This window comes from Felis catus, chromosome C1 (genome assembly GCF_018350175.1).
Source record: "Felis catus isolate Fca126 chromosome C1, F.catus_Fca126_mat1.0, whole genome shotgun sequence".
In the NCBI taxonomy this organism is placed as follows: domain Eukaryota; kingdom Metazoa; phylum Chordata; class Mammalia; order Carnivora; family Felidae; genus Felis; species Felis catus.
Window position 1 is genome coordinate 50,931,340 of NC_058375.1, and position 21,785 is coordinate 50,953,124.

Below are 21,785 nucleotides of genomic sequence, written 5' to 3' on the forward strand. Positions count from 1 at the left end.
GGACAGTCGTCACCAGCCAGAAATCAAGTATTTTCAATATTCCACCTAGTGCATTTCTAATTAGGTAGCCAGAGGTGCCATTTACTAAGAATTTTTCAAATTCATTGAAAAATGGTTATTGGATCAAGAGTTTGAATTTGTGTTAATCATAATAAGCCTTTGAGTTGTTAAAATGCAGATGGTGAATTGGCAAGTGGATATAGCCGACTAGGCTGGGAACTGTCAGCACCTTGTTGCCATTTAAAGCTACGAGAATATATACATTGTCACCTAGACCCTGAGTGTGCATGTGGGAAGGGGGTACAGGACTGAGCCACAGGGGCCAATAGAATAGCCAAGAGGTAGAAAAGTGGGCCCCAGCAGCGTGGGGAAAGCCAGAAAGTGGGTCACAGAAGTTTAGGTCTGGTGGCTGCTGGAATGGAAGTTTAGGGATAGCTGCTGGAATGGAGTAGTTCATGAAGATGGTGTAGGTTAGAATTACAGAGGTCACATGCAAAGACAATTTCTCCAATACACTTGCTGTGGGGAGAGTAAAAAAAAAAGGCTGTTGGAAAGTAGAGGGGCTCTTGTGGTCAAGGAGAATCTGTTTCTTCCTCTTTCTCTTATCCTAAATATTTGCCCAGTTCATTCGGACATTCTGTATAGGATGGTATTTCCAGAAGATTCCATAACTTGCACACAGCCATGTTTTCCCCAGAATAGGATACTTCACCAAAATGTGTTCTCACTCTGCCAGGACTGGCCTGTTGCTTTCCTCGTTCTAAAAACTCCATTAACAGATACAGCTAAGTTTAGCAATTGAGGCAGCCATGCCCTCTGTTGGCTTATTCTGAAACTGCAGTCAAATCCAGTTCTTTGCATTGCACTCTATTCTTGTGCACTGAGTATTATACCCTAGAAGAAGAACCACTGATCAGAAGCAGGGGTAGCCCAGGAGCTCTTGAGAAAGAAGCTCTGATAACTCGTAGAGGTGGAAGACACCTCCAGGCTTAGCATACAAGGCAGGCTTTTCTGATTCCCATTCAACAGATGAGCAAGCTGAAACTCAGGCACAGCACCATTTAAATGACAGAAACTGGACTCATTGAACCTCAGTCCTAGTATGAGCTGTTGGAGCTATACCATATTTCTCTTGAATACTATTTGCAAGATTACAGATACATAAAGTGTTTACATGTCATATACTATACTTTTGTCTGGAACCATCTAAAAAAATAATAGGGAGTCAGATTTTCTTTCTTTCAATCACCAAATATTAATTGAACATCTATAAGCCAGGTACTGTTGAACATAGTGAGGATACAGTAGTGAATGAAATGGACAGGCTTCCTGCTCTCATACTCTCATATGACGTGACAGGGAATCAATAAATAAGGTTAAAAAATATATAGTTTATTAGAGAGTATTATTGTCTTTGCATGTGACCTCTGTTTTGTTCTTCAAAACAAAAGAATCAGAAAGCAAAGGAGGGTATGAAATGTTGGGCTGGGTGTTGGCGTAGAAATTTTAGTTACAGTCTCCAAGGTCCTGAGGGAAGTGAAGGAGCTAGCCATGCAGACACTGAACGCAGAATGTTCCACTTGCCAAGCGCTGAGGTGGAGATGCCTCTGGCACGTTAGAGGAACAGCACGGAGGCCAGTGTGGCTGGAAGCCAGTGAATGCAGAGGAAAATGTTAAGAGCTGAAGGCAGAGACATAACTGGGTAGGTCACCTGCAGATGACCTTGTAGATCATAGTAAGGACTTGAGCTTGTGATCCTAGGGAGTTGGGTTTCCTCTGCTTTAAGTTTTAAGCAGAGTGAAATAATCTGCTGTGTTTAACAGGACCATTCTAGCTGCTACGGACTGAGTGGGGGAGGGGCGGAAGCAAGGACACAAGCAAGGGGGCTTTTGTAAAACTCCAGGCAAGAGATGATTCTGTAGAAAGACCAACAGCACTTTATGAGGACTGAACGCAGGTTGTGACGGAAAGAGTAGTCAAGGATGATACCAAGGCATTTGCCGAAACTGACAGAATGAAGTGGCCATTACCTGAGATGAGGAGGGTTATGGGAATAAAGGTCGGTGTTGGACATCCCACTAATTGGTGATTGGACATATAAATCTAGAGGTAAGAGGTGGTGCTGCAGATGCAGGAATTATCATTACATAGATAGTATTTAAGTTATCAAGTGGGATGAGATGAGATAAGAGGCGATAACTAAGGGGATGTTTAGATGGGAGAGATAAGAAATTTAAGGACTGAGCCCTGTGGCACTCTAATAGAGGCTTAGGATATATGAAGGAATGGCTGGCAGGTAGAAAGGAAACCAGTAAAATATGGTGTTATGGAAGCCAAATGAAGAAAATCATTTGAGAGAATAATCCATTTGTGTCAAATGCTGCAGATAGTCTGAATAACATGAGGATGAGAACCAACCATTGAATATGGTATGGTTTCTCCAATTCTCTCCTGATTTACAGTGGATTTTCTTGTTCTGATTTTTCCCCCAGGTTGTAGCAGATACCAATATAAGCGCCATAGCAACTCAGCTTGAAAACATGTCTGCGAGCTACCATCTTGGTTCTCCCACGGCTGAACACCATCCAGAAGACACTGAGTGAGTATTCTAGATGCAGAGTGCCTATTACATGTGTGGGCAAGGCTCAGTGAGACCTTTTCCTGAATCTAGAGTGCTCTCTAAGGAAGAGGAGGGGGGAAATACATATTACCTTTTCTAACTCCTAGAGAATCTCCAGAAACACACCAAGGTTTCCTGATATCTCACCAGGCTTTGCTTCACATAGGACTTCTTAACAGACTGCTGTCACGGGGCCTGCACACACACTACATCTGGTCACTTTGACATGGTGCCTTCTTCCCTAAGAAATCCCATATTTACAACCTGGGTGCACCCTGCTTTATTATGCAAAGAACTATGTTTGCTAAGCTAAAATCTTGTTCTGAGGTTAAATCTTACTGTTACAACTCCTGGCATTCTTCATTAAAACCAGTCATTGCGGTTAAAATTGTTCATTAAAGCAGTGTTTCTCAAACTAGAATGTGTGTATTAAATACCTAAGGAGCATATTTAAAAATGCTAATTTCTCTGACCCCATTCTCAGAGATTCTTACTAGGTGGGCTACAGTGGGTTCCCCAGGGCACTTTTGCTACCCATAGGCCGAGGATCCATACTTGGAGAAATGTCGCCTGAAGTTAATGCTCTCGGTACTGCCAGTGCCTGGTCACCGGTATGTGCTCAGTAAATGCTTGTTGACTGATCTGAATGGTTCATTAGAAAGATCTGATGATCACCACCATTTCCAACTTTTTCCTGGTAGTTCACAGCTTACGTGACATCTTTGAGATTGTTTTTCTTAAGGAAAGGATATTAATCTTAACTCATTTTACTTTTTTCTTATGAAAGTAATAAATGCATGCTATTAAAATGTGACAAATACACAAAATTAGCACATTTTTAAGTTATAATGGCCCTTTCCAAAAAAAAATCAGGGCCCTTATAGGAAGAGTAGTTAGTGCATTTTTAGCATCATTTGATGTCCCTATGGAAGTACAGAGATGCCCTTATAATCTTGGTTCCTTTGGTATAATTTCACAGCTCCTGGCAAGTTGGGAACCACTAGCATAAAAGAACTTTTTTCTTTTTTTTAATGTTTATTTTTGAGAGAAAGAGAGGCAGAGCACGAGCAGGGGAGCAGCAGAGAGGGAGACACAGCATCTGAAGCAGGCTCCAGGCTCTGAGCTGTCAGCACAGAGCCCAATGTGGGGCTCGAACCCACAAACTGCAAGATCATGACCTGAGCCAAACTTGGACACTTAGCTGACTGAGCCACCCAGGGGCCCCTAGCATAAAAGAATTTACAAATTACTTATAATCCAACCAGTGTTAACATTTGGAGATTTTTTTTTATTAGTCTTCTATATGAAAGTAAATTAAAACTAATTGAAAATGTGAGATAAATGGAGGCAAACTTCATCTGATGAGTGGAACTGCATTCCTCCCTCTCCCCCTGAAAACAGGTCTCTAATAGTGAAGAAGCACAATTAGAAAGTCTCTAATGATTTGGTGGCTCCCAGGGCCCAGCTCTAAAACAATACTTTGGACATCTAGATTCCCATTTCAATATGCTTAGAAATGGGCGGCTGTGTTTGCAAGAGGTAACATGAATCAAATTCACATCTGGCCAGTGGGCCATTACTAAGAATACTTACAAGGCCCCAAAGTCATGAAATGTAGAGCCTTACCCATGACGTCATTACCATTTGGCCCTAGGCGATAATTTATCATCAATTCAGCAGATATTTATTGAGCACCTGCCTAAGGTCAGACACTGTCCTGGATGGGGTTTGGGAGATTCAAACTTTGAAACATAAGTGAAGGCATTGCCCCAGTCCTCAAGGAACTGCCAGAGAATTGGAAAACCAGGCCCCTGAATCCATGTTTGTAAGAGTTGATAAGCATAGGGGAGCTGAGTTCCATGGGAGAGATAAGTAAGCACAGGGTCCTGTGAAACCATGACAGGGTGGCACAGCTCAATTAGGGGGTACACTTGGACGCACTGATGCTTCAGCTTAGTTTTGAAAGAATTGGAATAAGCAGGAGTGGCATTCAAAACAGTTAGCACTTTATATGGCATGGACATTCAGCAATTACTAGGGGTTGCCTGCTGGAAACAACCAGTAAGTACATCAATAAACACCCCTATCGGTGTGAACCAGCTGAAAATCAACCCTAAGAAAAGCCAGGCAAAATTGAGGCGGGAGAGAGGGAAGAATACTCTAGTTAGACAGAATAGCATATTCAAAGGTTGCTTATATCCCAGTTTTGCAAAATTCTCTAAATACACGAGTGGCTGAGTTTGTATCACGTGGCTCTGTGTCCCACACACACATGCTGCCACAAAACAGGTGAGGCTGCCACGATACAAAAATGAACCTCCTACAAATAAGATGGCAGGGTCTGGGGTACCGGAGTTCCTTCAGGTTTCTACCCTTTGGACAAAGGCATTTGGGAAGAAGAAAGTGGCATTAGATAAGCTTAAACTACTTGAGCCCACGTAGATAATTTAATTTTTAGCCATATTGTTTCTAAGAGAGAAGACTTCCACACTGGACGAAACTTTGAAAATCTAAATTACCCATTTGAAACAGATTGCCCTTACCCATTTTGCTTCTCCTTGGCTTCTTTCTTCTCTCCTGGACTCCACTTCTCACGTACATGGTCATGATCCTGAGTTGGTGACATGCACAGTGCATACTGCTGGGAATACTCAGAGACGTGAGGAGTTCATGGTCTGGTGGAAGAGAAAGATGGCTAAGCGATCACGCCATCTTATGACAAGTGCTATACCAGAAATCCGGACCAAGTGCAAAGGGAGCACAGAGGAGGATTGGCTAATTCTCCCAAGGGAGTCAGGAAAGCATCACACTGGAGATGGGCTTTGAAGAAGGAGTTCCCACCCCGGTTCCCTAGGTGGAAGTGGTAGGTGAGGTGTGGTGAGGCTATTCAGGCAGAAAAGGAGTGGTAGTTGACTGAGCCATTGGGCTGCCATCACCTGTTCTGGAGAGAAGCCCACCTGTAGACTGGTGGTCTGCCACTAAGCAAAGGTGATACCCCACCTCTCTGTCCCCATGCACATTCTTCAAGGATATGGAGACCGTTTCATTCAGCTTTAAACAGTAAGCACAGTAAGCGTAAAAGTTAAAAGCCAAGCATACAGACGGCTGCTTTAACAACCTCGGCATCCTGACTTTCTTTTTCACTAAAAAACAGTGACTTTTATGAAAGAGAACACCCCTTAAGACATCAAGTCATTAAGACATCGGCCATTAGTCCTGCATGACACAGGAAATGTAAAAATCAGTTTCTGATTACTCTCTGAGAGTTTGATTTGATAAACTGGCCTTCATAGTTTCGCAGTATGAAAGTCTCTCTCAAATCTGTGTTCTTCCATTAAAATGAAATTCCCTCTCAATATCTATTCTTGAATTAAACAGCGTGCATTGTGTTTTCAGAACACCTCCACCTAAGATTATTACTTTGGAGAAAGGCTCTGAAGGATTGGGGTTTAGTATTGTAGGGGGTTATGGAAGTCCCCATGGAGACCTGCCAATTTATGTCAAGACTATATTTGCAAAGGTATTTTTTTCCTTTTTACTGTACTTTTTTTTTTTTAACCTAGGTGAGATTTTTTTTTAAGTGCTTTGCTTTGCTTACTTTTAGCTATACCTGGGTGTGTGCTTGTATGTTCATTGCATTTTCACCTTGTGTAGGACATTCCCACAGCAGACTAGTGAAAAAAAAAATCTACAAAAGTCGATTTTACAGATTGTCTTCTTTCAACAACACAACATAAGGAGCAGTGCAGGGCTCTTTGGAAGCTGTCCTTGAAAGTGTTATTCCAGGCTAGAACAAAAGTTTGGCTTTCTCCTTCAAGAAAAGATGACCGCACAGGGCCGTGGCAGAAAGCTCTGCACAAGCCTCGGGTCAGTGCAGCATTAATGGTCGTACATCACCAGAAATCTCAGGACCCTTTACCTTAAGTTGCTGTCTCTCTCTTCCAGCCCTCTGCTGAGTACTTGCACGATCAGCCCACTAAATTAGACTCCAGCTGGATAATAGTGTTTTTCAGGAATTAAATATTCCAATACATCCTACTTGATACATAGGTCATGGTGTCCATTCCAACTGCTGCCTCTAGATGGCTCTTAGATAAGTTACTTTTAACTTTATTGTGACTTTTAAAGTTGGAATTCAATTTTATTGTCAATTCTGAAGAACTCGGAAAAGGACTTAGTATTAATAGTACAATTTTACTCTTCATTGGTTTTATGACAGTCTTTTTTTATTAATTGATCCGATGGCCTCCTACTGCTCTTTCCTAAAGAAATAAAGGTCTTTAAGAGAATAAATAAGGTAGATTCTCTTTCTAGAAAGCTATACTCTACACTAAATAACAAGTTTACTTTTACCTGTGCGGCTCTTAGCACCTGTTAATTGAGCCTAACCATGACCTGACATAATCCTTAAGTCATTTGGCATTTCCTTTTGGAACACATTAGGTAGCTGCAGATTTACCCACCTGTTTCCAATTTGCTAGGGTGCCTATTAAGGAGACATGTTATTCCCAAACACACATCTGTTGACCTGGTGATGGGCAAAAGGGAAGAGGGAAAGCAGATCAGAAACATTCTGGATAGTGGTGCTGCCCCAGTCTAATAATTCCCAAGGTGGTAAGCCACTGAGAGACCCTCCTTTTCCTAAGGCAACACCGTAAGTAATTGTGATAATTATTCTTTGGGTGCATTATTATACTTTGCTTTTATTTTTTTAAGTTTATTTATTTTTGCGAGAGAGCATGGGGGAGGGACAGAGAGAGAGGGAGAGAGAGAATCCCAAGCAGGCTCCGCACTGCCAGCACAGAACCCAATGCAGGGCTCGAACTCACAAAACCGTGAGATCACAACCTGAGCCAAAACCAAGAGTTGGACACCTAACAGAGCCACCCAGGCGCCCCTATACTCTGCTTTTAAAAGAGCCACTATATAGATAAGAATAGTGTAAAATACAATCTACTTCCCCGCCTTTGCCTCTCTGTAAAGCCCTTCCAGAATGTTTGTAATTCTCTGTTCACTTCGTAACTGCAGGTAGATCAGAGGACTGGTTAGCTTCTCAGGTCTTTTGACCTGCAGTCCAGAGTTAGAAGGCCATGCCAGCCACGCCCATCTAGACAACTCCTAGGTAGTGAGCCAGGGCCAGTCACCTTTTGTCGGGTCACCAGAACATACAGTGGAGGATGAAATGGCCGTGCATTGCTGGTGGGCTTTTGAAAAGAAACTACCATCAAATCACAGTGGGACAAAGCAGTGGGGGATAATGAATGTGCTGCAGCTCCCACAGAATCTCTTTTCAAAGACCCTCACTGAAGATGCCATTTAGAAAGCAGCTATGCAAGTAGTAACATAGTAGGAAATATTGAACATCCCTGGTATGTTTTATTTTTAAGGAATAGACCCTTGTTTGTAAAGTAAGGCACAGCTAAATCTGAGAAGCCCAATTAAAAAAAGAAAAAGTTCTAAAGCCTTAGCTAATGGCCTACTTAGTTCAGTCTCAATAAAAGAATATTCTAGTGCAAACAATTATTAGTTCCATAGAGTTTATTATAATTCAATCTCATTTGATGGCTTTTTCTTTTTTCATTTGTTAGAGTGAAACCAGTATATCCAAATTTAAAAGTTTTCTTTAGACAATCAGTAAACCAAAATCTGGCAAAAGAGTTTTTCTCTCTTTTTTTTTTAAATTTATTTTGAGAGAGAGAACCAGCAGGGGAGGGGCAGAGAGAGAGAATCCCAAGCAGGCCACACTGCCAGCTCAGAGTGACATGGATCTCAATCCCACAAACCATGAGATCATGATCTGAGCCAATCAAGAGTCAGACACTTAACCGACTGAGCCACCCCGGCGCCCCAATTTTTTTTTTTTAATTTTTTTTTTAATGTTTAGTCATTTTTGAGAGAGAGACATAGTGTGAGTGGGGGAGGAGCAGAGACAGAGGGAGACACAGAATCCGAAGCAGGCTCCAGGCTCCGTCCGAGCTGTCAGCACAGAGCCCGATGCGGGGCGCGAACTCACAAACCACGAGATCATGACCTGAGCTGAAGTTGGATGCTTACCGACTGAGCCACCCAGGTGCCCCAAGTTTTTTCTTTTTTTTAAATGTTGAAGTCCATTATAAAAATGAATTTTGATGCTAAGCTAAACATTTCCCCCATAGGAATCTGGAAGCTATAAAAACGATAGCTGTATGTTTTCCCTGTTTTTCAACAATGAACATATATTCTTAAAAATGTTTGTCTTCTCCAGTTTCTGAATCTCGGATGCCCACAGGGCGTGAGTTTTTATGTGACCTTGTTAGTGTCCCTAAGCTTCTTTTAATACTTCTCTTGCTCAACTAAGAAATAAATTTGGGAGTTTCCTGGGTAGCTCAGTCAGTTGAGGGTCTGACTCAACTTTGGCTTAGGTCATGATCTCATGGTTCATGGGTTCAAGCCCCAAATCAGGCTCTGTGCTGACAGCTCAGAGCCTGGAGCCTGCTTCAAATGCTGTCTTCCTCTCTCTCTGCCCCTCCCCCACTTGTGCATGTACACTTGCTCGCTCTCAAAAATGAATAAACATTAAAAAATTTTTGTTAAAGAATGTACAAATCGCAGAAAGTTGAAATGTCATCCTGTTTTGCATTACTGAAAATGAAAACTTGAAAAACTTAACATGCTTTAAAAAAAAATTACACAGATATCTGAGGTTTCCTAAAGCCCTCAAATCTTAGCCTGTAACATTTAATAAAATCAAGTTTGCTAAGTAATTCTGATTTTATCCACAAATTGTTTAATCTTGTCTGTGTTGCAGTTAACACACTTTCGTAAAAGAAAAAAAAAAAGATTTGAAGTTACAATTTATTTAATTTTGGTATTTCCCCCCAGTACAGACATGGTTTTGAATATTCTTTATTATACCTTTACCAGAATTCCACCCTTTCCACGGTTTTGACAGTCTAGATAATTCACCCATCACCTCAGGACCTCCATGCTGCAGGTAGACACCAGTCTCTGAAGCATTAGTTAGTGCCTCTTAGTTTGGCTTCTGAGTGAGTCAGGACAGGGGTGCCTGTGGGCCTTAATTATTTTCCCCAGCACTTCAACATCATTTAGAGGATTCTTCCAGCACTAATGTTTTAAGGGATTTTCACAGTTACCCCAACAGAAGGAGAAAGCCTCCTACAAATCTTTTCCTAGGTTTTTTCTTTCCTTATCCATCCAAAGTATTTCTAGTAATATCATGGTATTTTTAGGTACTTGGCTTTAGAACTTAAAAAAGCCCAAGTTTCACTTGCTTTGTGCAATTTTGAGGAGCCATGCATGACTGAATGTATAATGAAAGTAGTCATTTAGAACCCTAAATGATCAAAGATAAGCTGAAGCTTTTGAATATGATATTGCAAAACTTCAGAGATGCTACACTTTGTGTATTTATATATAGAACAGCTTTACTGAGATAGAATTCACATGCTATACAATTCACCCCATCTAGAGGCTACATCTTTTTTTTATTTATTTGAGTAATCTCTACACCCAACACGGGGCTCAAACTCACAAACCCGAGATCAAGAGTCTCATGCTCTTCTGACTGAGCCAGCAGACGCCCCAAGGCTACACTCATTTTTGACCAATCACTGCAGGGAAGATACCTTAATAATGCAACGGGAACCCTATATCATGATGGTGCTGACAATAAGACTTAACACCAGATTCAGTTCTGCCTTTGTCAGTATATTAGGTATTCATGAATATGACATTCAAATTCCATTCAGTATGGAATATTGAAATAAGGTCCTACTCGTATTAAAAGAAATGTGAATGTCAGTACATTTCTACTAGTATGTTATTTAAACAGTGCATAATTATGGTTACCATTCAACCATTATTCAAATAACACATCCTACATTCTTAATTTTCTTAGTTTAAAAACATTACCTAGAAATAACTTTAACTGGTAGTTTTTAAAGTTACTCTTTTGATAAACACACCCTAATATTAATATTATTTGTTAACTGCGTGGTCCTGGATTAAACTGGAATGTTTCTTGTTTGTAGGGAGCAGCTGCAGATGACGGCCGGTTGAAGCGAGGCGATCAGATTTTAGCCGTTAATGGCGAGACCCTGGAAGGTGTCACTCATGAGCAAGCTGTGGCCATTCTAAAACACCAGAAAGGGACTGTAACCTTAACTGTGCTGTCATGAGCCTTGGGTCCTAATCTCAAGATAGGTATTGTAGAATATCCATAGGAAGATGAAGCCCTGAGGGAGGATGAAAAGCAGCCTCCACTAGAATCCGCTTTCATTGCCCATCTCACCCTCTCTGCTCAGGAGAGGAAGCTAGATTTCGTGTGAATTTCCCAAATCAACCGTCACCTCTTGGTGGGGTTAATTTCCAAAACTCGAATGAGTCTTCTCTGATATGCATCTAACATCCATGTTTATCCACTACTAGTAGCTGGTTCTGATTATATTTGCTGAAACCGAAGTTAACAACCCCTCATTCCTTGTGCCCTTCTCTGCCCATTCCTCCTCACTCAGAGGCTTAACAGCAAGCTCACTTGGCATCTGATGAACAGAAACAAACATTAAGCAACTTGTCATCTCACTCATGATTTACGTATGCTAATTGTCTCTTCAAGTATGGCAGAAAACATTAGTAGTATAATTAACTTACCATTGATCCCCATGATAAAATACCCAGTTCTCCTATGGGAAATTACTGTGCTCTTTTCTGCACGACTTATAGTCAAGTAAGTCTCAAATTCGTTTCCCTGGCGGATCTTTATAAACTAGTCATTGGTGATTATGATGAATCAATATGCACACTGTAATGTGAAAACTCTGGAAGGCTTTCTAATTGTTTTCTTAGCTAAATAAATGTATACCACTGAGAAAAAGCACCTTATTCTCAGCAGGAAAAATTAGCATCCATGTTCTGAATTCTAACCATGCTAAATTACCTTCAAGTCCAGGAAGTTCATCTGGAGTTAATGGCATCTCAGTAGGCAGGCATCATTCCCACCCTTCAGTCTTCAGAAGACGAGGTGTAAGCCTGACAACCACACTGTAGAGATCGTAAGTCAGATGTGGCCTGGGTGGCCTTGGACTTGTGCAAAGTAGAGTGACAAATTTGAGTATCCTTCCCCTTGGCTCCATACCGGTCAAGCTAGCAGTACAATCTGTAGGAACATAGGGATAGAGCAACATGCTTAGCCGCAAAGTGACGGTGGAAATGAACTCAGCCTGAGAATCAGTGATGGGTACTTGGCTAATGTTTCCTGATCGTCAGGAAGCCCCCCATCTGCCGAAGTTTTACACGCTAACAAAGCAACTACAGCAGAAAATACAAAAATACCTTTAAAGTTGAATAGGGGCATTCTTATGTAGGTATTCACAGGAAAATGGGGGAGCTGCTTATCAGTGAATAGTTTAGGTTCTTCTGTAAAAAATGTACCATAAAAGAGGGGTACCAGGATCAGTAATTGAAGTATTGTAGCATCTTTGAACTAAAACACTATGCTGCGAATGGTCCACAGTAATTGTCAACATGTAATGGGCTCTAATTTAAAATGTTATTTAATAATTACAGATTTTAATTGAGACTTATCTTTGAGTAGATGTAATCACAAAGTGCATTAACTCTTGTTGGAATATTTTGTGGCTATTCCAAAGTATAGAGTGCCTAAATCTTATGTTGAAAATGTCTTTCATGACTGGCATTGAGTTTTCTGAAGTTACATATGGCTTGTGGAATTTCTAATGTATCCAAGATGTGCAGTGTTATGAGGATCTTGTCTTTCAGTGCACAGGAAGCTATAGGCCTCAGAAGTTCTATGCTAATTGTCCCTGTAAGAACCCCTGAGGCAGCCAAGAAGAAATGAAGCCCAAATAAAACTTGAAAATGCACCTTAAAATAAAAAGTACGTGTGTGCATACACACACCCACACATAAGACTTCGTGTAATACTTTTGAAATGTGATTCTGCTTGATTTTGATGGAATGGCCATTAAATATACATTTTAAAATAATATACTGTTGTTGTGTCTCACACATAATCCTCTTAGGTCATGCCATTAGAAGTCTGTTGATACAAGAATTGTGCTCTATATTCCTTACTGCAGTAAATTGACCAAAATTCTCATAACTGGTTCCGTCTCTAAGTAATTGCCTTGCCAAAAATGCTTCTTTGCATCAGAACTTACTGACAAGCCAAGAGGCCACAAAGATGGGAATGTTTTGAAGAAAGTGGTTCTGCCATAGTACATATATTGTTTTGTCCTCATCATTTGGGAAATCTAAATATAGTAATTGGGGTTCTAGCATGAGAAGGAAGTAAATCAGGAAACATGAAACTGCTGAATGTATGTGTAAGTTGTTTCCAAAGATTATAAATAAGTATAGTTGCCTAAAGAGCAAATAGAGTCTTATTATATATGAAAAAGTGCAATTTGTGCATCTGATTTGGCTTTTTCTTCAGCCTCTTTGTTCCCTAAAGGGCGGGGCGTGGCCGGGGAGAATCTAACTTTTCACAAAGTTTTCCAGTACTATTAAAATCTGGGATCCATTAATAGCTATCTCATGGCAAGTATGTTGCCAGGTGTTAGAATAGGTGTTCTCTCCCCTACCCCATCTCTCTCTCTCTCCCTCTCTCTCTCTCTCTCTCTCTCTCTCTCTCTATATATATATATATATATATATATATATATATATATATATTTTTTTTTTTTTTTTTTTTTTTTTTAAGTAGGCTTCATGCCCAGCATGGAGCCCAACATGGGGCTTGAACTCACAGCCCTGAGATCAAGACCTGAGCTGAGATCAAGAGTAAGATGTTTAGGGGCACCTGGGTGGCTCAGTTGAGCATCAGACTCTTTGTTTTGGCTCGGGTTGTGATCTCATGGTTCATGGTTTGAGCCCCCCATCAGGCTCTGTGCTGAGAGCAAGGAGCCTGCTTGGGATTCTCTCTCCCTCTCTCTGCCCCTCCCCTGCTCACTCACTCGCTCTCTCAAAAATAAACACTAAAAATGTTTTTTAAAAGTCAGACGTTTAACCGACTGAGCCACCCAGGCACTCCTAAAATAGATGCTTTATAAAAGAGCCAGTCTGATAATCCAGAGGGCAAGTCCTGGCATCCTCTTGAGTTTGAATCCTGACTCACTAGCTTTGTGACGTTGTCCAAGCTATTTAATTACCCCTTGCTTTAGTTTCTCCAGTTAGAAAGGGGTGGAGATGGGAAGTTTCTAAGTACTATAATGAGTAAAGTCCAAGTCTAGACCGTAGTAGAGGTGCCTGGCTCATAGTTAAGTATTACATAAACATTAGCAATAAACCTCTTTTCCTATATATGGAAGTGGCCTGAAATTAGACATTTATGCTGATGATTTGATTTCAATCAATGACCTTGAAAAAACATGTTTCTGTGGCTTAGTTCAGAACTTTTGCCCCAAATCAGTTAGCGACATGTGTCACTGATTCTAATGGTGTGAGCCTGAGGAACTGGAGCCTGTGCTAATAAAAAGCCACAACTGAACGGAAACCAAGGCTTCCACCATCAGCCATGCTGCCGGGATGGGGAGTTAGATCCATTCCGTGGGTTTGCTCTCCTGCCTCCAGAACCAAGCAAGGCACTTCAAGTACCAGCAGCCCTTTGACAAGGAATTTTAACCTGGCACACACCTTCATTCCAGAGATTCGGAATTGCCGACCCCTGCTCTTTTAACCCAGCCACACACCTTCCCGCCCATCTGTTGTCAAAGAAGTCCGCCTCCTCCCCCAGATGATGAGACTCTTTAAAAACAGATTAGGTCAGATTCATCATGTTAATTCTATCCGGTATACTTGTCAAATACTGGAGGTCCCATGCTTAGGGAATCCTCTGGGTCAGTCTGTCTTTTTTAGCTCCAAGTTCCTACTCCATTATATTTTTTTATTTATACTTATATGTTTCTATTTAAAGTCAATCAGAATAGACTTTTGAACACAACATTTTTTTTTTAATTTTTAATGTTTATTTTTGAGAGAGACCAAACGTGAGCAGGGAAGGGGCAGAGAGAGGGAGACACTATTTGAAGCAGGCTCCAGACTCTGAGCTGTCTGCACAGAGCTCAAACCCAGGGACTGTGAGATCATGACCCAAGCCAAAGTCAGATGCTTAACCATATGAGCCAACCAATCACCCCTAAACACAACATTTTTAATTTGGGTAATAATTACAATTTTGCCATCCCAGTGCAAAGTTTTTGACAGAGAATTGTCAGATTCTCTATATTTAAGTAAAGACTGAAAGAGGGGTACCTCGGTGGCTTAGTTGGTTGAGCCTGTGACTCTTGCTTTCAGCTCAGGTCATGATCCCAGGGTCATAGGATCAAGCCCCATGAGCCCCATGTCAGCTTACGATTCTCTCTCTCCCTCCCTCCCTTCCCCCATCTCTCTCTCCCTCTCTCTCTCTCTCTCTCCCCCCTCCTCCCCGCTCTCCTGCCACTCCTCCCATGCTCTTGCTCTCTGTCTCTAAATTAAAAGTAAAAAGACTAAAAAAGAAACATTTCACTGCACAATGCCAATACAAACTGAAGTTTGGAAGGGTAGTGTGTGTGTGTGTGTGTGTGTGTGTGTGTGCGTGTGTGTGCGCGCGCGCACATGCATGCACATGCATGTGTCAAAGACTCACTTCCACCCCTCCTGAATAGCATTTCTATTTCCAGTCACTTAAAGGAGAAAATAAGTAGCTTTGGTCTTGGGCCCTGAGATGTTACTGTTAAGTAGTAGGACTCCTGGTGGGCGAAGTTACACAGGAGCAAAAATTTCTCTGATTCTCTTTCTAGATCCTCAGTAAACCTCAGTGGGATTCATCAATTTAGCACTCTTGTAGCGCACCCACACACGGCTTCTAAATTTGCCTAAATTTTTAAAGCTTATTTCAGTTCTCCCTAACTTAGCTCTACAACACAAGGCACTTTCAAGACAAAGCCTAGAAAACAAAGAAAAATAGACCTTTTAGCGGTTGACAAAAAAAAAAAAAAAAGAGCTGGTCTATCAACTCCCCACATATCTCCACATCCTGGGAAGAATTTCCAAGGAAGGACTTCTCCTATACCCTCTGCTTTATGCATTCTTCTTCTCAAGGTAGCCATAATTGATGACAGGTGCACAGTCAACTGCCTGATGGCTTGACTGGTCACGTGCCTAGCTTTCCTCTCCTGGGAGAACCGAAGAAATGGAGTAAAGGTGGGGCTGCTGCTGGTATTTAACTCCCCTCAAGGCCAGAGCTATGATTTCTTTTCCTGGGAACTTCAGGATAGCTGTTTGAAAATAGGTTCCAATGGTCCCCATATCCTGAGGAATATGATTTATCTGATTTTAAAGATTGGGAACCAGATCATACAATGACGAAAGCTGGCAAGCCCAAAATCCGCAGCGTAGTCTGGCAGGCTCATAACCCAGGAGAGTCAACAGTGCAGATGAAGTTCAAAGAATTTCCTCTTGCTCAAGAAGGCTAGTCTTTTTATTCTTTTCAACTGATTAGATGAGGCCTATCCATATCTCCGAGAGCAATCTGCTAAGTCTACTGATTTAAATTGTCGGTGTTATCCAAAAGCACCCTCAAAGTTAACATACAACATTAACTATCCCAGACATCATGGGACTTTGGATTGCAACTCCTTTAGGGACAGCCTTGCCTTAGGGTAAACATGGAACCTCCTGCCCGCTCTGGTGTCCTCAGCTGTGGGGCAGTCACCATCACCACTACCCCCTCCCCAGGTCCCCCAGGAGCAGCCAACTGAGACCTGGCCTCTGCCATGCCACCACCCAGGGGCCCCCAGGTACTTGTAGGCCTAATTAGGTGGCTTCTCACTGCACTCAGAGTAAAGTCCACACTCAGCATGTGTTTGAAGCACTTCATGTTTAGCTTCCATCTAAGTCTCTAGCAGTCATATTAACCCTCGTGTCACAAAATACTTCCAAGGAAAAGCCCAGCTCTCTCATCCTCTCTCACCCTTAGGAATTTGCCCAGATTGTTCATTAACACAGATGAAATGCTGTTCCAGATGTAATCAGACCAGCTTCAGCAACATCCAGCAGCATCGCCCAGGAGAAATGCAAATGTATGCTCTGCCCTAGACCAACGCAATTGCAATCTTGGGGGCAGGACCCAGAAATCTGTGTTTCTTGTTTTTTAAAGTTTCTTTATTTATTTCAAGAGAGAGAGAACAAGCAGGGGAGAGGCAGAGAGACAGGGAGACAGAGAATCCCAAGCAGGCTCCATGCTGTCAGGGCTCCATCTCAGGAACTGGGAGATCATGACCTGAGCTGAAATCAAGAGTTGGGCTTAACCAACTGAGCCACCCAGGCGCCCCAGAAATCTATGTTTTAACAGACTCTCCGGGTGATTCGGATACATAGAGAAGTTAGAGAGTCACAAGGTTAGAGCACTCTCCCTTTTCCTTCCTATCTGTGGTCATTTACAATCGCCAAGTTTTTTTTTTTTTAAGTTTATTTATTTATTTTGACAGAGACAGCGCCAGCAGGGTAGTGGCAGAGAGAGGGGGAGAGAGAGAGAGAGAGAGAGGGAGAGAGAGAGAGAGAGAGAGAGGGAGAGAGAGAGAGAGAGAGAGAGAGAGAGAGAGAGAGAGAGAGAGAATCCCAAGCAGGCTCCGCCCTATCAGCGCAGAGCCTGATGCGGGCTCGAACTCAAGAAACATGAGGTCATGACTTGTGCTGAATCCAAGAGTCAGATGCTTAACCAACCGAGCCACCCAGGCGCCCCTACAATCGCCAAGCTCTTTTGATAGATACCAGTGGCCTCCGACAAGTTAAAGGCAGACAGGAATACAGGCCTCCTCCCTCACTGCCTTGCTGAGCTGTGTTGGATCCAGAGCAAGTCGTCAGCCGCCTATGTAAACATGTGTTCGCAGCACAACACACAGCCCCCACCTGTCCAGAAAGCTCAGTGAGCTGCCCAATCTGTCTTTTTAGGCCACTACCTTGGCTGTACATTAAAATCACCTGAGGCTATTTTAAATGCCCAAAGCTTAGGCCACACCCCAGACCAATTACAGGGGGACTGCGGGGAGGGAAGGTGAGACTCAAGGATTTTTTTTTTTTTTTTTTAAGTTCCCCAGGGGATTCTAACATGTGGCCAGAGTTAAGAACAATTGTTTTGGGTCCTTCCACAAACACCTGGTTTAAAAAGTTCCATTCCCAAGGCAACTGCAACAACATTCATACTTTCTGTCCCATCAGATAAATAATGCTTCCTGAGGGGGCGGGCTGGAGGTGGGAGGGGGAAGGCAGAACTGATTGTTCCAGACCTAGCAGGATCCCCTGAAGGTGTTGGCCTTTAGATCATTAGACCCTATTGAAGCAAAGGGGGAGGAGTGCCTCTTTCATCTTTCTACCTACAACAGATTTCGAACACATTGATTTCATGCATTTAAAAATCACCCATAAGGTAATTAATGCACCCTTTCATTTTTTATGAAAGTTAAAGCCATCCCAGGAGCATATGGTCTTTCAATTGCCAATTACCCATCTTTGGACATAGATTCTTGATTGGGGTGCACCTCTAGTGTTGGCTTACCTCCCCTGGGGTATGGAGTAAAGCTAGTTATGTGCACACCACGTATATAGCAGCATTCATGGACTATAAGAAAGAACCCATTTATTTTTTTTTTTAACGTTTATTTATTTTTGAGACAGAGAGAGACAGAGCATGAACAGGGGAGGGGCAGAGAGAGAGGGAGACACAGAATCAGAAACAGGCTCCAGGCTCCGAGCCATCAGCCCAGAGCCCGACGAGGGGCTTGAACTCACGGACTGTGAGATCATGACCTGAGCTGAAGTCAGACGCTTAACCGACCGAGCCACCCAGGCGCCCTGAAAGTACCCATTTAAATGCCACTTCCTCAGGGAAGCTTTCTGACTCCACAGACCCCGATAAGTCTCTCTCCACGGCTTCTGGACACCCTGAGCTTCTCTTACAATGTTAACTAGATGGTGGGAGAAGAGGTATCTGTTAACTTGCCTCTGGTTTGCTCCAAATTCTGAATATCTTAAGGACAAAAACAATGTCTTTCTCACTTTTGTATCCCCAGCACTTAGCCTAGTTCCTGGCACAGAATAACTATTCAAATATTTATTGAATTAAAATATGTGGCCAGGCACAGTGCCAAATACAATTTTTTTGCTCGTTTATTTTTTTAGTAATCTCTACACCCAATGTGGGGCTCGAACTCATGACCCCGAGATCAAGCATCACATGCTTTTCCGATTGACTAGGTCAGGTGCCCCAAATACAATTTATTTTACAAATCACTCTGCAATTTACTTTGAAATACATTTTTAAAAGGATGGATAGGAGGTGTTGTAAAACAAGTCTTATAAAGTGTTAATGACAGAATCTTGTTGGTGGATGTTCTCTGTTAAATTCTCAACTTTGCTGTATGTTTGAAATTTTGCATAATGAAAAAAAGGGGGGGAGGCGGGTAGGGAACTTAATGAATCTTCACAATACTTCAGGATCGCTATTATTGTCCCTATTGTTTACAGAAGGGGAAACTAAGAACCAGGTAAGTTAGAAACCTGCTCAGCATCACACAACAGGTGCAGGCAGGCTTTGCATCATCTCTGTAAACCACTTCCCCATCTGCTCTCAGACAGACTTCCTTTTCTGGCTGTCAAATAGAATGCAGGCCAGATAGCCCCGTTCTGACTCATGAATTAAACTGAAAACGTGTTGTTTTCAGGAATGGGAAGGCCACAACACACTTGTTTCGGGCCATTGCATAAGGGTGGGAGTGGCGTCCCTGTTTCCTTGGGGGATTAGCGGACCACACCAGCGCCTACCTGCATCTCATTCCCCTTAGCGTCGGACTAGTGAGTAGATGATTTCCTCACCTGAAAGCCCCTCAGCCACAGAGCAGGCTTCATGAAGCCATTATTTGTGATCGTTTGAGAAGGCAAAGCTGCATCAATAAAATATGGCTTAAGGATCTGAGCCAGAGCTCAAGGGCTCGCTGGACTTCTCTCCCCAGCCTAACGGAAACATAATTACTCCCTCTTTCAAACCCTCCTTTGATCGCTGGTTTTCTGCCGCCATAAGAGGATTCTAACCAGAAGGTTTGCCAGGTGTTTGGTTTGCTGCACGCTTATGAAGACAGGCCACGTGCTTCAACAGCAGGTTGATTCCCTTCCACCAGGAGAGGCTAGAAATGAAAACCCCAGCCACCTGTGCCAAACTTGCTCCCTTCGGACTCGGGGCAGCCGCTCCGCAGGCAGCGGCAGCCTGCAAGTTCGCAGATGGCCGCGCGGGGGCGCACGAGAGACGTTGCGAGTCCCTGGTCTCGGCAATCCCAGGCTGAGCCAGCAAGAGGAAAACAAAATGTTCATTTAGCTGAGTCTTCCCGATGTCTTCCAGAAACCAGATGGAGAAGTGAGGGCTGGCAGAGGAGTCCGGGCTGCAGCCAAAGCTTGTGTGACCTCCAAAGCGAGCAAAGGCTCAGAATGTTGGTGCTCCCACCAGGCCAGGTTGTTAACAGTACAGGAAGGTAAACATCATCCTTGTAGCTAGCTGTTGGTGTTTTGGTCCTGTGACCACGTTCCACTGCCTTGAAACCCCCGCTTTTCCATGACCCAGACTGCATCCGTTTGCCTGGCCCTTGGACACTGAATAGTAAGTTAGAGATGTTTAGGTTTTGGGGGCTGGGGCATGGATTTCAGTCCTTAAGTGTTTCCCCTACCAGGGGCTCCCTTCCAAGTCCCTTACTCTGGGGAAGTCTTATCATTTTATTGTGTGTGTGTGTGTGTATATATATATATATATATATATATATATAGTATAAATATATACATAAATATATATATTTATATATATAAATATTTATATAAGTATAAATATATATATAAATATATATGTAAAGTATATAATTATGTATTCATTTGGGTTTTGTTTTTTTTTTTTTTTGCTGTATGGCTCCTCTACTAGATTGGAAGCTTAATGAAGGCATGGACTGTGACTATCTTTTTCACTCCTGTATATCCAACTCCTTGCCCACTGCTTGCCATTTAATAGATGCTCAATTAACACTAGTTGTAAGTTTTAATTTTTAAAAAATCCTTCTTGATCCTCGAGAGCTATAATCCTTCCCTGCTTGGTATTACAGAAAGACATGATTGTTTCGTGGTTATGTGCATGGACTCTGGAGCAGGAACACCTAGGTTCAAATTGGGCTCTTAGGACTTTACTTTTACATCTGTAAAATGGGAATGATGATGATAAGACTAATACCTAACCAACTTCATAGGATCATATAACATAGGAAAGTTAAGTGAATTACCTATTATTACTATATCTATACTTTAAGCCTCATTTTATGAGTGCATCCATCACTTTTTATAATTATTTTCATACCTATGTCCCTCTCTAGGTCATGAATTAGATCACCACTTACTTCATCCCATGAGGCCTAACATAGTGCCTGACCAAGTTAGCACTTAATAAGGTTGGACTGAACTTGGTATATTACATATTTCATTACGAAAAAATGTATATTATTTTTTCTCCTCATACTCTCCTGTTATTCCAAACTTTATTAAAATTGGGCTAATAGTGAATAACAAATCATCAAAATCCAAACTTGTTTTTTAGCTTGGAGGAAAAGGAGAAAGGGAAACAAAGAACAGAAGAAAGTGTACCTAGAGAGGAAATACTTCATGGTTTATAAAATTCCATTAAACATTTGGAAGGATAGTCTCTCATTCGAATTGGAGACTATTATGTTTGTAGAAGAATTGACTCCATTCATCTATGCAATTCCATGCTTTGGAAGTTCTTGCTAATGTACTGAAAGAAGATACAATGAACTGGCAATATTATCAAGAATCAATCTGTACCAGAGTTATTCCCATGATACCCTAAGGAAAGAATAAAAATCATACGCAAAGGTTAATGTAAATGGATGGTCATACCGATACTATACTATTATTTACAAAGTTAAAATGACCCAGAGGTCCACCAGTAACCATGGGCAAGGTTAGATACCACATGGCTTACAGCCACCCAAAGGAAAATGATGCATATTTTCTTTCTTTTTTTTTTTTTTAACGCTTATTTATTTTTGAGACAGAGACAGAGCATGAACAGGGGAGGAGCAGAGAGAGAGGGAGACACAGAATCTGAAACAGGCTCCAGGCT

General features: G+C 42.0%; 1 protein-coding gene across 5 annotated transcripts in view; it reads left to right on the top strand.

The window, feature by feature from the left end:
• Nucleotides 1-12,624, top strand: part of PATJ (PATJ crumbs cell polarity complex component) — a 365,326-nt gene extending 352,702 nt beyond the window's left edge. For 3 of the 5 annotated variants that reach the window (XM_045035937.1, XM_045035939.1, XM_045035938.1), the window contains 3 exons: nucleotides 2,493-2,599; nucleotides 5,999-6,140; nucleotides 10,651-12,624. In XM_045035937.1, the coding sequence (XP_044891872.1) occupies nucleotides 2,493-2,599; nucleotides 5,999-6,140; nucleotides 10,651-10,797 (396 nt within the window). In that variant the 3' untranslated portion in view covers nucleotides 10,798-12,624. The remainder of the gene's footprint in view (nucleotides 1-2,492; nucleotides 2,600-5,998; nucleotides 6,141-10,650) is intronic. The other 2 variants (XM_023258767.2, XM_045035940.1) reach the window with 2 other exon arrangements.
• Nucleotides 12,625-21,785: the final 9,161 nt, after the last annotated feature.